A 14,155-nucleotide genomic window follows, 5' to 3' on the forward strand; every position below is an offset into this window, starting at 1 on the left:
CTAAGCTACAGTGCCATGCCTGGGAGCGAAACCAGGGCTAGGAAAGCTCTTGGCACTGGAGAGAAGAAAAGGGGACTTTGGGGCAGGTGTTGAAGAAGCAGCAGAGCATAAAAATTGAAGATCAGGAGGGCCTGGAAGGACAGACACACCTAAGAACTTCCCCTTATATTGCTCCTGTACAAATACAACTTTGATTTGTTTTGTTGTTTCTTTTAAAATCAACTAATAATAGCAAACTACCTATGAACACACACTCCCACATTGAACCCACTGTGCCTGTGTTTAGGGACAAACCAGCCTTTATGTGCTCACTAAAGAGTCAGGCTTCTAATGAAGACCAAAATGGGACAAGGATGGAACAAAGGTAAAACCATCAGCCCCAGCTCACCAAGCCTTGTACAAAACAGACAACTGAGGTTTTTAACACATCTGAAAACAAAGATGAGGTAAATATTTAGTAGGATTTGGAAAATCACTTCTGGACATTCTATACTAATGCCCCCAAAAGTAAAAAAAAAAGAGATTTTGAAAAAAACCCAACAAAATAACAACTGAACAAACCCAGCTCTGTTTTAGACACTAAACCAGCCCTTTACAACTCTCTCACCAGCCTCCTTCAGTGAATAGACTTTGCCATTCATGTTAGATTAAATGGAAAAATCTTGACAATTGCCAAGCAGGCAACTTTTTGTTATGGCAATGAAAAGAAGGGTACATCTATCACTTGTAATGCACACAACTTTAGTATTTGGTAGACAACTGTAACAAGTTAGCTGCACTCTGAAAATCCTAATTGTCTGTCTGTCAGTGGAAGGGCTCCTGGGGTAGGAGATTTACTGCAGAGCTGAGAAGTGCCATGCTGGCGTCTCTAAAATTTGGCTGTAAAATGATAAATGACACACAACAAAATAAACAGTGACTTCAGCATGCTGGATAAGTTTCTCCTGACTCTTGCAAAGAACTTTCTTCCCTCAGCTTCTCTGTGTTCTCAAGTTGAAGAAAGGCTGATTTACTTCCATCAAATAAAGGAGCTGACAAGAGGGAAGGAGAGGGAGTTGTGACAAGGACATGGAGTGCCAGGACAGGGGTGATGAAAGAAAGCAGGTTGGGATCAGATATTGGGAAGAAATTCTAGGTTTTGAAGGTGGTGAGGCCCTGGCACAGAGTGCCCAGAGCAGCTGTGGCTGCCCCTGGATCCCTGGAAGTGTCCAAAGCCAGGCTGGACACTGGGGCTGGGAGCAGCCTGGGACAGTGGGAGGTGTCCCTGCCATGGCTGGGGTGGAATGGGATGAGCCTTAAATTCCCTTCCAGCCCAAACTATTCTATAAAATGACCAACAGCAAAACTCTAAAAAGAGGAAAATTGCTTTTTCTGAATTACTAGGAAAATATAAGCTTGAGAGCAAAATCCTGGGTTTGAAGGAGGCTGCTGGTGGCACTGTACATATTCAATGCACATAAAATTATACTGGGGTTTTTGCTGTTTTGTTTTGGTTTTTTATTTTTTTTTTATTTCCTTGCTCATTTTGTTGGGGTTTTGCATGAGCTTTATTGGTTTTTTTTACTATTCTTGACATCTCTCAAAATCAGACTAAATGACCAAAAGAGACAATGCCACAAACCAAATAACATCATTGCTTCTGAAGTATTACAGAACTTTTTTCACTTCAACTGCACAGATCAGATTAGGAAGGCAAATACAACACATCCAGATTCATTGCTCAACATTTGCAACATTTGCAGAAGCAATTCAAACAGGGCACTAAAGTCACATGAAACCATGACAAACGTGGACAGACTTTTGTAAGAAAATCATGGCACATACAGGGTGTTTTAAAAGAACAAGCTTGATTTATTGGCATGAGAAAAATGTTGCTGTCACTGTAACATTTCTAAGCTGGGACTTTCATTTAACATATTTTGATTTTCTCACTCCCTACCATTGCAAAAGTTCAAACCTCTCCCAAAGGAAAACATATACAAGTACTCCTGCACATTTTCCATCTTGAGCGGCAACAAGCAACGTGCTGTGGAGGGGCAGAATGCAATTAAAATCCTAATGGACTGCATCCAGTCTTGGACACTGGCAGGATAGAAGGACCTCAGAGGGTCATGGAGGAGGTAAATCAGTGCAATGTATGAAGGTACACACCATATACTATTCATTGTGTTTGCCTGTGAGCAAAAAGCAGAATAAAAACATCACAGGGGATCAGATCCTTCTCTCACTGGCACTGCATGCAAAGCTGCCTCCAGGGGCTTAAATCCTTCCCCCTTTTCCCCCAATGCCACAATAAAAACAGTTTCTGATAATATTAAGGAGGCTCCTGTAAATTGAGACTCCTCTGGGAAATGGCACCTTCTCCCTAAAAGCCACATCCCCCACACTGGGGAAGGGGAGCTCTGTGTGGGTTCTTGTGGTCAGAGGATCTGGAAAAAAAAAAAAATAAAACAGCAAAGCCATAATTGACTGAGTGTCTTCAAACCCCAGACACTCCCACAACTCCAGAGCAGACAAGAACTCACTAAATCCTCCCAAGAGCTGCAGTTTTCCCACCTGTGTGTGGCACACGAGGGCTGCCGACCCCAGGCAGCAGCTGGATGCTCCAAGAACAGCATTTCCTGGGATCCAGGAGTTCTGGAAACACCTGGTTTATTCATGTAGCCACAGAAATGTAAAGCTTTTTTTGTGGCAATCAATCATAGGAACAGGGCAGCTTAAAGCCAAGCCTTGTGCTAGGAGAGGTATTGGGGAATTTTGTCTGTGTGATCACCTGGTGACACCAAGATCCATCTCCTCGGGTTTGGGATTTGCAGACAGAGATTTCTGTCACATCCAATCTCTTTGGAGCCCATCAGCACTGAGCATTAAAGCTGTCTAAGGAAGGCTGAAATAAAGCTGTAATGTTTTCCAGAACTCAGGATGTCCCTGCTGTTGTTTCAGAGAAGCTCTTCTGGTTTCACTCTATAAAATCTCCCAGGACCTACCACTACACTCCTAAGAGAAAAATACAGATATTTGCTGGGTTTGTAGAGCTGAGGAGACAGAATTCCAGGCAAGTCCTAGGCCAGCATTCACAAAAGAGAGCATTAATTATGGAGCTCTTTCTTGGCACAGGGCAAGGCAATCCAGAGCCATTGTGTGACCATCCAGGAGTGTTTGAGGTTACCCCCAGCCCATCATCCTCTGCCACAAAGTGCCACTTCTGCCTCACAAATTTCCTCCATGCTGGAAAAAGATCACAAGGTACAGATTTGACAGGGAAACTTTCGATTCAGATGCATCCCTTTTAAATAATCCCTTTTAAATTTTAGTCAGCCTTATCTCTTCAGACACAGCCTATCTGAAAAATCTCAGTATCCACTGACAATATTAATCAATTCTTTTCAGAGACAGTAAATGCAAAAATCAAAATGTTATTCAAATTTACTTAATAGGGTGGATTTTTGAATTATAACTAATTATTTGGTTTTTATCTGTAATGCACTGGCCTTAGACAAAGCTTATTTGAACACCTTCAATTTCGAATTCAGTCTTTTGTGATGCATGGAAATGTCCTGCTTTTCCATTTTCATCCAAAAAAGAAAAGCTGAGGGATTAAATAACTTGCCCAGGGACAGAGAGAGTAAACTTGAATCAAAGCAGAGAATTAAAAGCAGATCTCCTACAGCTTTGGCAGGTTCCTGTCCCAATAATCAGCTTTTCCTTATCTAACCACAGCATCAGCTACTGAGCAAAAAGATCATGGGCAGCACCAGAACAGCAAAACATCTTCCAGCTGTGCCTGCCCTGATACAATTTCCTGACTTTTCTCTCTGTGTGTTGGACCAAGGCTGAATCCCAGCTCAGGAGAATGGGAAGCAGAGGAGGGATACCAGATTTTCCCTGCCCAGGCTCCAGCAGGCAGTGGATCAGCTGGGAATTGGGATTGTTTGGGTTTTTTCTCTTTGAGCAGCACTTGCTGCATGTCATATTTTAATGCCAAGCTTCTCAATCATGGAAAGCTAACCAGCAACAAGTGAAATAAATCTAAAATAAATATTGATCCTCATCTCTGAGGGTGCTTTTCCACAGCAAGGAAAGCCCATGTGATTTGAAGTGCTGGTGAGCAGAAGCTCAAGCCCAGAGTGGCAGAGATGGGCCACAAAGAAGATTGAAGGGATGGAGCACCTTCCTGTCTGGAAAGGAGAGAATTGGGGGTGTTCAGGCTGCAGAAGGCTCTGGACTGGATCTTAGAGCAACTTCCAGGGCCTGAAGGGGCTCCAGGAGAGCTGGAGAGGGACTGGGGACAAGGGATGGAGGGACAGGACACAGGGAATGGCTCCCACTGCCAGAGGGCAGGGATGGATGGGAGATTGGGAATTGGGAATTGTTCCTGTGAGAATGGATTTCCCAGAGAAGCTCTGGCTGCTCCTGGATCCCTGAAGTGTCCAAGGCCAGGCTGGATGGGTTTTGGAGTAGCCTGGGATGGTGGAAGGTGCCTGTGGCAGGGGGATTGGAGCAGGATGACTTTTAATGTCCCTTCTAACCCAAAATATTCCATGATTCTCTGACATTCTTGGAATGAGACCAGCAAACACCAGCAGAGCTCCCATGAACAACAGACCTGGCTCCAACCGAGCATTTTATTCTTCTGCTGTCAGGCCAACCTGATTTATCTGCAATAGAACCCCTAAAATTAATATAAAATAGACCCATTCAGGCAAATAAATGTGTACCCAGCACTAATAAATAAACTGAAACACCAAAATACTTGATATAGCAAAATCTCTGTACCAAAAAAATGCTGGACAAGCTTTATACTAAATGATACTCATGCAACAGAATCAGCATGCTGGCATTTAAATGGCTTTCTACTTGAAAAATTAATTTGTACTCTCATGCAATTAAATGTAAAACCATTAATATTAATATTCTATAATAATATTTATGCTGATAAAATTTTAAATCACCCACTGCCAAACAGTTTCCAAATCAGCCAAGAAAAAATAATGCCCAGGCAAACCACAGGTAGCCCAGCAAGTTTTGCAAACTAATTAAAATAAATATGATTTAGGAGATGAAGATTGACTAGCCAGCAAGGGTATTTTTTTAATAATTGAAATCTTTGAATGTTTAATTTTTAAAATTGCTTCTAGCTGACTGAAATGAATGTACTGCTGTGAAATCCATCTCTTTGGAGGCCCTACGAACAAAAGCTCAGAGCCAGAATTTCACTTGAACTGAATTCAGCACAGATTTTTTCAAAGCTTTACTCAATAAACAGGAGTTGGGGTTGCAAATACCTTTCCAACCCAACATCTGCAATTTACAGCCAGGTTTTTACATGGATTTTATGACATTCTAGAAAATCTGGTGATAGCTGTGGATGTTTCTTTTTTTGCTGTTGTACATTCAGCCAGTAATGCCTGAAGGTGCCAGGGTCAGAGACATCCTCTGCCCCAAAGATTTTGGTCTTAACCCCTCATTTTTGGCCACTCTGCAATGAGAATTTAATGAGTTTGAAATTCCTTCTGCAGCAGGTCCTCTGTATCTGCTGAACACAACCAAGCTGTGATGCCTTTTCTTCTGAACCTCTTTTTGTGGCATTCTTAATTTTCCATTCTTTTTTTGTGCCTACCTCACCTTTGTAAATCAGTCATGTACTTGAGGAGAGAAATCCAACCTTTCCAGGCAACACCTCACTTCATGAATGTTAAAATACAGGAAAATGAAAAGCCCTGAGAGTTACCAGCAAACAAACACTGCCATTTGTGCCCACAGCTGAGAGAATATTTACAGCAGTGCTGGAGGCTCTCAAGCCCACAGAGAGGTGGCCAGGTGCCACCCAGTGCATGTGGAAGGGACGTTGGTTTGGGAAGGGCACAAGTGGAGGGACAAGGAGCCTGATGACCCCAACATGACCCCCACCCAACCATTCTCATTGCACCAAGTCACCATTCATGTGCCAAAGACACAAACCCAGGCTGTGATGAGAAAGGGTGAGTAATCAGCTGCAGCAGATGCCCAAATTCACTGGAAGTCTCCTTTTCCAAAAGGATTCAGCTCATTTGATTTCAAGTCCCTTCCAGGGAGGTTACAAAGCTTTCCTTCCTCTTCTGAGCATCCCCACTGTGCAGGGCAGGTTCTGTCCCCTCCTCAGCACCCTCTGGGAGTGCAGAGTGACCACTGCCCCAGGGTGGCACTGCCCTGCTCCCTGCCAGCGAGTGACAGAGGCTGGGCACAGGATCCCCGTGCCAAATCAGAGCCACAACAGAACAGCATCAGCTCTGACATTTCTGTCAAACAAACTCGGGAAAGCATCAATCTGTGCCTGGCTGTGCTGTCAGCACCCCACCCACACAGGATCACCCCAGCTGGTCACTGAGGCAGCTCCCCAGAGCCAAGGGGAGGTGGGGAGGGCTCACCAGTGACAAAATCCTGGGCTGGGGGCAAGAACTGAGCTGGAAAATCGACAGGGCACAGGGAGTGAAATTAAACAAATAGATGGAGAGCCCTGGAGGTGCAGCTGCCAAAGGCTGGCTCATGAAAGCCCATGAGAAGGATTCACCAAGCCACACCCAGAGAAAATCTAACTTATTAGGTAAACCCATCATAAACATTAGTGGAACATGGAACTGCTGACATTATTATCTCAAGGGAGCTTTTCCTGCAATGAGTTCAGGTTGTTTTATAACTCCCATCAATACACTTGATATGATTTCTATGGATTTGGAACAATTCACCCCATGAGGCTGACTTTGGGAAAGCTGTAATCATCTCTGCAGTCCTGTCACCCAGTCAGGGCACATAACAGTTTGCACTGATTTAATGCACCAGAATTACCCAAGTCTGCACACAGCAGCTGCTTGTTTTGTTACATGATCTGGATAAAACATGGAGACATATCCCCTGGACTTGTTGAAGTTTCACCAGGGTGTGTTTTCACAGCCTCTGCGAGGGGACGGGAGGAGCTGCTCTGAAAGGCAGAGCCAGCTTTGTCTGTTGTACTTGTGAGCTGGGCAGGGTTGGGGGTTTATTCTTCTCTGCTCTCACAAGCAGCATTGCACTGCTGAATTTTGACCCTTCATGTGTACCGTGATAAATTCTGTTTCCTTAGATTGTAGTAGCAGCTCAAAACACCTGTGAACATCCACTCCACTTTCCTGAATGCCACCCCAGTGTCACTGGAAGGATTATCACTGCTCTTCTGTTATTGTTGGAAGACTGAAGATGCTCATGTGATTACCACTTCAGGAAGCCAGCACTACTCTGAGACCATGACCTTAGCACCAGGAATAGCTGAAAAGACCCTGGCAGTGCTGGACTTGATGATCTTAGAGGCACTTTCCAACCTTGATGATTCCATGATTCTGATTTTTACTGCCTTGCAAGCAAGGAAATTACCCCCTTGCCATAGACACTGCCTAAAAAACAAATCTGAGCTTCTGAGAAACTGCCAGTGAGCGCAGCAATAAGCTGGAATGTGGGGCAGCGCATTCATTTTGGGACTGAAGAGCAGAATGCTGTAGCAAGCAGGCAAATTGCACTGACCTAAATTTATCCTCAGCTGCATCTCTGGAAGGCACCCAGCTTGTTACAGACCTAGAGTTCCCTCAGGACAGTTTGTCAAAAGGGATGCTGGGGCATCATGAAGAGCTACACTGCACACAGGGAAGGCTACCAAAGAAAATTGCAAAATCATTTTCCTGTTCAATCACAAGGATCTTGTCTGTAGCAAAAGCATGATCAGACACAAAATCCAATCTGCTGGGTATTTATTGTTTGCTATTCCTACAGAGCAGCACAGGGAAAGCAAAGTGCCACAGAAAGGAGTGGGCAATGGTGTCTACACCAGCTTCTGGTTAAAATGCTTCTTCAGCACTAATGAAAATAAGTGACCAGCTTAAACAGTGTCAGTTTAGACTCAGGCAATACATGAAAACCATTCCTACCAGCCAGCAGCACCACTGATTTGGTGGCTCCTCAAACCTTTTAAAAGCTATTGCAGTTTTGGAAGACACAGAGAATAACTTCTACCCAAACCAGACTTGAAAAATTAAGATGCTCCCCCAACATTTTTTTTCCTAAAGACAATTTTGCATAAAAGTAAAAATTCTTCAATATTTTTATGAAGCTGAAAGGTCTTAAAGAGAACACGTTTGAAAGTAAGTCTATTTTGATTTTTCTCTAAAAAATCCATCATTTTGCTGCAGAACTCCAACTTTCTGCACTGATCATTTCATCCATGCTTTTTCTTATTGTTGTCATTTTGTCATTCCATGGCGTGGGGTGATAGTTCACAATTTACTATGACTGAAAGGTTAATTTTTAGAAAATACATCTCACTCACTGCAGCATTACATCCTCTCCTGAAAACCAAAACATCCTCTGCACTCACACAGCCTGAAGCTTTATATTACTGTCAGCACACACTGACTCTATTTTGACATGTGAGTTTTCTCTTAATACAAAAGATGATGCTGAATTATCAGAAGAGAGTTTGGTTTGTGGGAAACAAGTTTACTCAGTTTTTCAAATTCCTGCCAAACTGCTAAGAGTGATTAATAGTTTCTTTCCCTCTGTCAAGAGAGTGCATATTTTAAACCACCACATCACTACTTTAAATCCCTGGCACAATTCCACAGTGATGCTTCCAGTGTCCCACTCTACAGCCTTGAACTGTTCTTTAAAGATATTTGGTTCCTAAAACTAGAAGATGTATTGGCAGCAATATGAAGAATTACATATATTATTATTACTCAAGAATTACTTATTATTAAGAATTACATATCATTTTTATGTATATTAATTCTCCCCCAAAGGAACAGATATCCTGCTCACTTTCAAGGCATTGGATTTTATTCCTATTAGCCAGCACTTGTGGCACTCCTGATTTTTTGATATCTTCAGTGTAAAAATCAAAAAGAAGTCCTGTTTCTTGCAGCTGGGCTCCACTTTTTCTGTGGAATTCATCATCTGCAGATCTTCTGGATGATCTAAGCAGATCTGCCCATTTATGGTGGCAAAAGAACACTTTTCCCTGATTTCAGGTTTCCCAGGAATGACTCAGGTGCCTGAACAGCAGCAGCCCTCGAGCTCATGTGCTTCCTTTGACTGGTAAGAGGAAGGACTCCTCAAATCCAGGATTTTTTTTGTTCCAAGCCTGTTTTTGCTTGTTTGAGGCTTAAAAAAGAGAGGAGAAAAATCTGATTCACCGAATTCACAGCCGAGCAAAAAAAATTCAACTCAGAAGTGCTTTTCCTCAAAAAGGAAATGATGAAATAATCCAAGTATTCACTAAAACCAGGCTCACTTTCCTTCTCTCCCATCAGGTCATCTGTGTTTCCAAGAGCTGCTTCTGCAACTCCTCTTCCTCCTGAAGGCTCTCCTGTCTCAAGCCTGGCATGGACAAGGGGAGCCACAACCCCCCAGGGACAGACAGAGAACAGCAGGGGAGGAAGGGCTGAGCAGAAGCAGCTCCTGCCAGTGCACAGGCAATGGAAACCCGAAGCATTTCTGTGCTTTTGTGCACTGTGTGCAGTGCAACCTTCAGTTCATCATTGCCCAGAAAGCCCAAAAAGCCCCCAGTGAGCAAAGCTGCATGGGAGCAGCCTTAAGCTACCCTTAAAGGTCTATTTTATGCCATATATAATGGCTTTGCCTTTAATATATATAAAAATATATATAATATATTATTATTTTATTATATATTTATTTATATATATAATGACTTTGTCTATCTAATGTCTATCAAAGTCTATCTAATGACTTTGCCTTTTATAAATTTTAGATTATATCTATAATATTATATATTTGATTATATAAGATATATAATTAGAAAGAAAAATTATAATCTAGAAATACATAAAATATATTTTAGAATATATTTCTATATATTTCTATATATTTAAATATATATATTTAGAATACAATTCTTTCTATATTTCTATATATATAAATGTAGAAAGAAGTTATAATATATTATATATGTATATATATATAATTATAATTATAATTATATATATATTATAATTTCTTTCTGGGGGACAGAAATTTATATATATATATATATATATATGTATAAAAATATATAAATATATATATATATAAATATATATATATAAATATATAAATAGATATAATTAATCATATCTGATCTGAGTGGTCACCAGGCTCCAGGTGCCAGAGCTGCCCCAAAGGAGGAAAAGGATGAATCCAGCAGCAGAAAAAGAGCTCTGGCTGCAGCACCACACACAGGGAGTAAAGGCCACGCTGCTGGGAGCTCAAGTGTTGCAGCTTTGCAGTGAAGGGCAAAGATGTTTGGGAGAGGATCCAGCAGGGTGCTCTTGCCTGCCCTCCCTTGGCATTTTAAATGTCCTCAGTAGGTCAGCAGCAGGAAACTGCAGGGACCAGGACAGGCACAAATCTGATCTAGGCACACCTTCCAGTGAAGTACAGTTTGTTCATTTTGTTAAAGATTCTTGTTCAATAAAAAGAGTTGGTTTAGTGGCTCTTTATCCCAGTGTCATGGAATCACAGAATGCTTTAGGTTGGAAGGGATCTTGAAGATAATCCTGTTCCATCCCTGTCATTGCAGGGACACCTTCCACTGTCCCAGGTGGCTCCAAGCCCCAATGTCCAAGGGATCTCCAGGGATCCAGGGGCAGCCACAGCTGCCCTGTGGCTTCCCTGTGCCAGGGCCTGCCCACCCTCACAGGAAAGAATTTCTTCCTAATATCTAAGATAAGCCTGCCCTCCTTCAGTGCCTTGTTTTTTTTTTTTATTTTTTAAAATACAAACCTGGGAAAGTCTCCAAGGCTTTGGACTAAATAAAAATCTTGCCTCAGCTCCCCTGCTTGACAGGTTTTCACTTCTAATACAACAGAGATCAGAGAGGTGTTTTTTTGGCTCTCATACCTACAATAAGATTATTCCCCAGCATATGTTTCCATCAGTCATGAAAGCACTCTCTTCTTGTCACACAGCCTCATAAAGCTGGGAAGGTGCCTCAGGTAAAAGAAGGGCATCTTTTGGTACAAACTTTCCCATCACAAACAATCTCTTTTGAAACCATCCCCGTCAGCAGCTGAGGGTCAGGGAAGGAAGCTGACGAACCTCCTTTGATTTCTGAGCCAAACAGGCACAAAGGAACCTGTCCACCCCGAAACAACTCCCACTGCTCTCTTTCTGTCCCTTTCTGGGACTGTTTCTCCCCACTGCCCTGCTCCTTCCATGGGGCACAGCTGAGTCCTCCAGGAGGTGTTTTCAGGAGACATTAACCTGCCCCACAGCGCAGCTGGTCCTGGTGGAAGCATCTTTGCTCCTGGCAGGCAGAAACGGGCCTGGATCTCCTCAAATCTCAGCAGTAATCCAGGAGGAGCCTGGTCCTGCTCTGCCAGCACCAATCCTGCTCTTCCTGCAGACCCTCAGGGCTCTGCCCACCAATTTTTTATGGGAAAAGAAGCAAACCCAAAATTCCCAGCCCATGGCAGGGGAGTTGGAACTCAACAATCTTGAAGGTCCATCCCAACCCAAACCCTTCTGTGATTTGGTGTTTCTATGGTTCAAAAAAAACTCCCCAAAACCCTAAGATGAGTGAGAATACCAGCCATAAATAGAGTGTCAAGATGTGCTGTAAACTCCTAACAGAGCTGAACTAAAAATAGAAGCATGACAGGATGAAGCAGTGCAGCTCGGGCGCTGAGAGGAACAGCAATGTCAAGAGGATGAATAAAGAAAAGAGTAAGGCTTCACTACAGTAATTACCTACCTACCTACCACAGAACAATGTGGAATAAATATAGAAAACTTATTGCCAAATAAGCACCTACTCCCACAAGCACGTTAAAAGAAATTAAACAAAAAAAAAAAGAAAAAAAAACCACAGAAAATCGAGCTGTTGAAAGGAAAATATTATTTTTCTAAGATATAGTGACATTTTTTCTGGTTTACCTTCAATTATATGTCACATTCATTTTCTAAGGGAAGGTTCTGACAGAATGGATCTCTCAGAGTGATTGTGCATCCCCTGCACACTTGTGCAAAAGGTCCAACAGCAGAAGTGGAATTATCTGCTCACACAAAGCTGTGAGACTCACTGACAAATTAAAAGGCCAAACAAACACGTAAAGAGCAGGAAAAATCCCCAAATCTTCCCCTCCTGTTCCTGTATCCCACATATACAATTCACAACAGTCACAGAGGAGTAAATGCAGACAAATCTGGGCAAAACACTTATTTCTCAGTGCCATGAGACATTCTCTAGCACAAGCAGTGGCCAGAAAGCTCAAAAATAGTATATTTATATATATATACAATATATATATTTGCATAATTATATGCAGATATGTAATTAATATTGTAAATGAAATTAATTCTAAATAGATATAAATATATAAATAGTATATTCACATATATAGTATATATGTAAATATACGTAGTACTAAAAAGTTTGTTTTATCTGCTCACATAAAAATCATGTTGTTTTGGAATTACAGTGATTACTTGGAGATTACCTAGGGATTAAGACATCTCAGAGAAGCATGGTTATTTGAAACTAAATTAAAAAGGTCCCTGAAACTATAACCTGAGCTAATCAAGTTAAATATTGGAAAAGAAGGAGGAAGTTTAACAGAAGCAAATATGACAAGGTGAATGCAAAGGCCCAGATGTAGATCATGACTAGAGAAGTTTGCTACCCTTAAACTTGTATTTTATGCCATATATAATGACTTTGCCTTATATATAGATGTAAAAAAATATATTGTATTATAATTTTATATATATTTATTTATAGATAATGACTTTGCCTTTTATATTATTATTATATATTATATTCTATAAATATAATATATTTTATATTTTGTATTATATTTTATATTATATTAATATATATTATATGTATGATATGTATTATATTATTATATATTATTGTATATCTTATATTATATTTTATTATATATTAATATAATATAATATAATATAATATAATATAATATAATATAATATAATATAATATAATATAATTACTATAATATTATAGTATAGTATAGTATAGCATAGTACAGAATATAATATATAAATAAAATTTTGTAATTTTAAATTTAAAAGAAATATATATATAGACTTTGTCTTATATTTAATGACTGTTGCCCCATTCAATGACTTGATGTCTCACATTTCCAATCTGGTTTTTTGGGTTTTTTTCTTGAAGAACCAAAGCACATCAGGACATGAATTCCTGGGTCTGAAAGCTCAGAATGCCATGGAGAAAAGTCAGGGTGTACTTACGACCAGAGAGAGTTTCTTCCCTGGGTGATGACTCCAGTGAATTTAGTCAGCCTTCGAGCATCTACTTCAATCCACTGGTAGGGGTCATTTCTTCCTGCACACCAAGCACCATCATAAAAATCATTTTCGTTAACACCTGCCTGAAAAGAAGGCAAAGCTGACCATAAATCAGAGCTAAGAAACTGAAGGTTTTTCATGGGAGAAAGAAAGGAACACATCATTCATCCCCCTCACTTTAAGACCCTTGAGGCCCTCACCAAAATATTTCCTTACTCAAGGCAGGGCAGGAAATTCTGGGAAGTCCCTTTGAAAACTAAGAATGTTTACACATAAATTTAAGTCAGAAAAGATAAACAGAGCTTCAGTCTGTTCTTGTGGCCTGATAGAGCCACAGATCCAGAGTCACAGCCTTTATCCAGAACAAATTATCCACATGGTCTGCAGAGTTTGGAAAGTCCTAAAAAGCCAGCTCCAGCCCATGTAAATAATGGTGATTAGAAAACCTTGTTTTCCCTGGAAGCAGCAAAGCAGAGTGCAGGGCAGAAGGAAACAGCAGCACTACTTCCCACTAGAACCAGAATTAATAATTTTCATAGCCAGAGTGGCAAAGGTTAAAAATTCAGGAATGTCTGGCTGCTCCCCAACTTGAGCACCAACCTGTATCCCAACTTCTGCTGGAAACCCACCACAAACAGCCTTCCCAGCATTTTCAAAGAAATAGCTGAAGGTATTTTGGGTAAGCTTTTTCCAAATAAATCTGAGCTAGAACTTAATGAAACATAGCATCTGAAGCTTTCAGAGATTTATTTTCCTTCTAAAGCCCAGGAAATGTTTGGCACCAAGCTGGATACTGGCATAAAGAGCACAGAAGCTTTGCCATGTG

At 41.0% G+C, this 14,155-nt stretch overlaps 1 protein-coding gene across 1 annotated transcript in view; it reads right to left on the reverse strand.

Annotated features, from left to right (window-relative positions):
• Window positions 1–14,155, reverse strand: part of CPXM2 (carboxypeptidase X, M14 family member 2) — a 65,716-nt gene that overhangs the window by 25,274 nt on the left and 26,287 nt on the right. The window contains exon 3 of the mRNA XM_066554512.1: window positions 13,273–13,412. Coding sequence (XP_066410609.1) covers window positions 13,273–13,412 — 140 coding nt within the window. The remainder of the gene's footprint in view (window positions 1–13,272; window positions 13,413–14,155) is intronic.

Source organism: Molothrus aeneus, chromosome 8 (assembly GCF_037042795.1).
Source record: "Molothrus aeneus isolate 106 chromosome 8, BPBGC_Maene_1.0, whole genome shotgun sequence".
NCBI lineage: Eukaryota > Metazoa > Chordata > Aves > Passeriformes > Icteridae > Molothrus > Molothrus aeneus.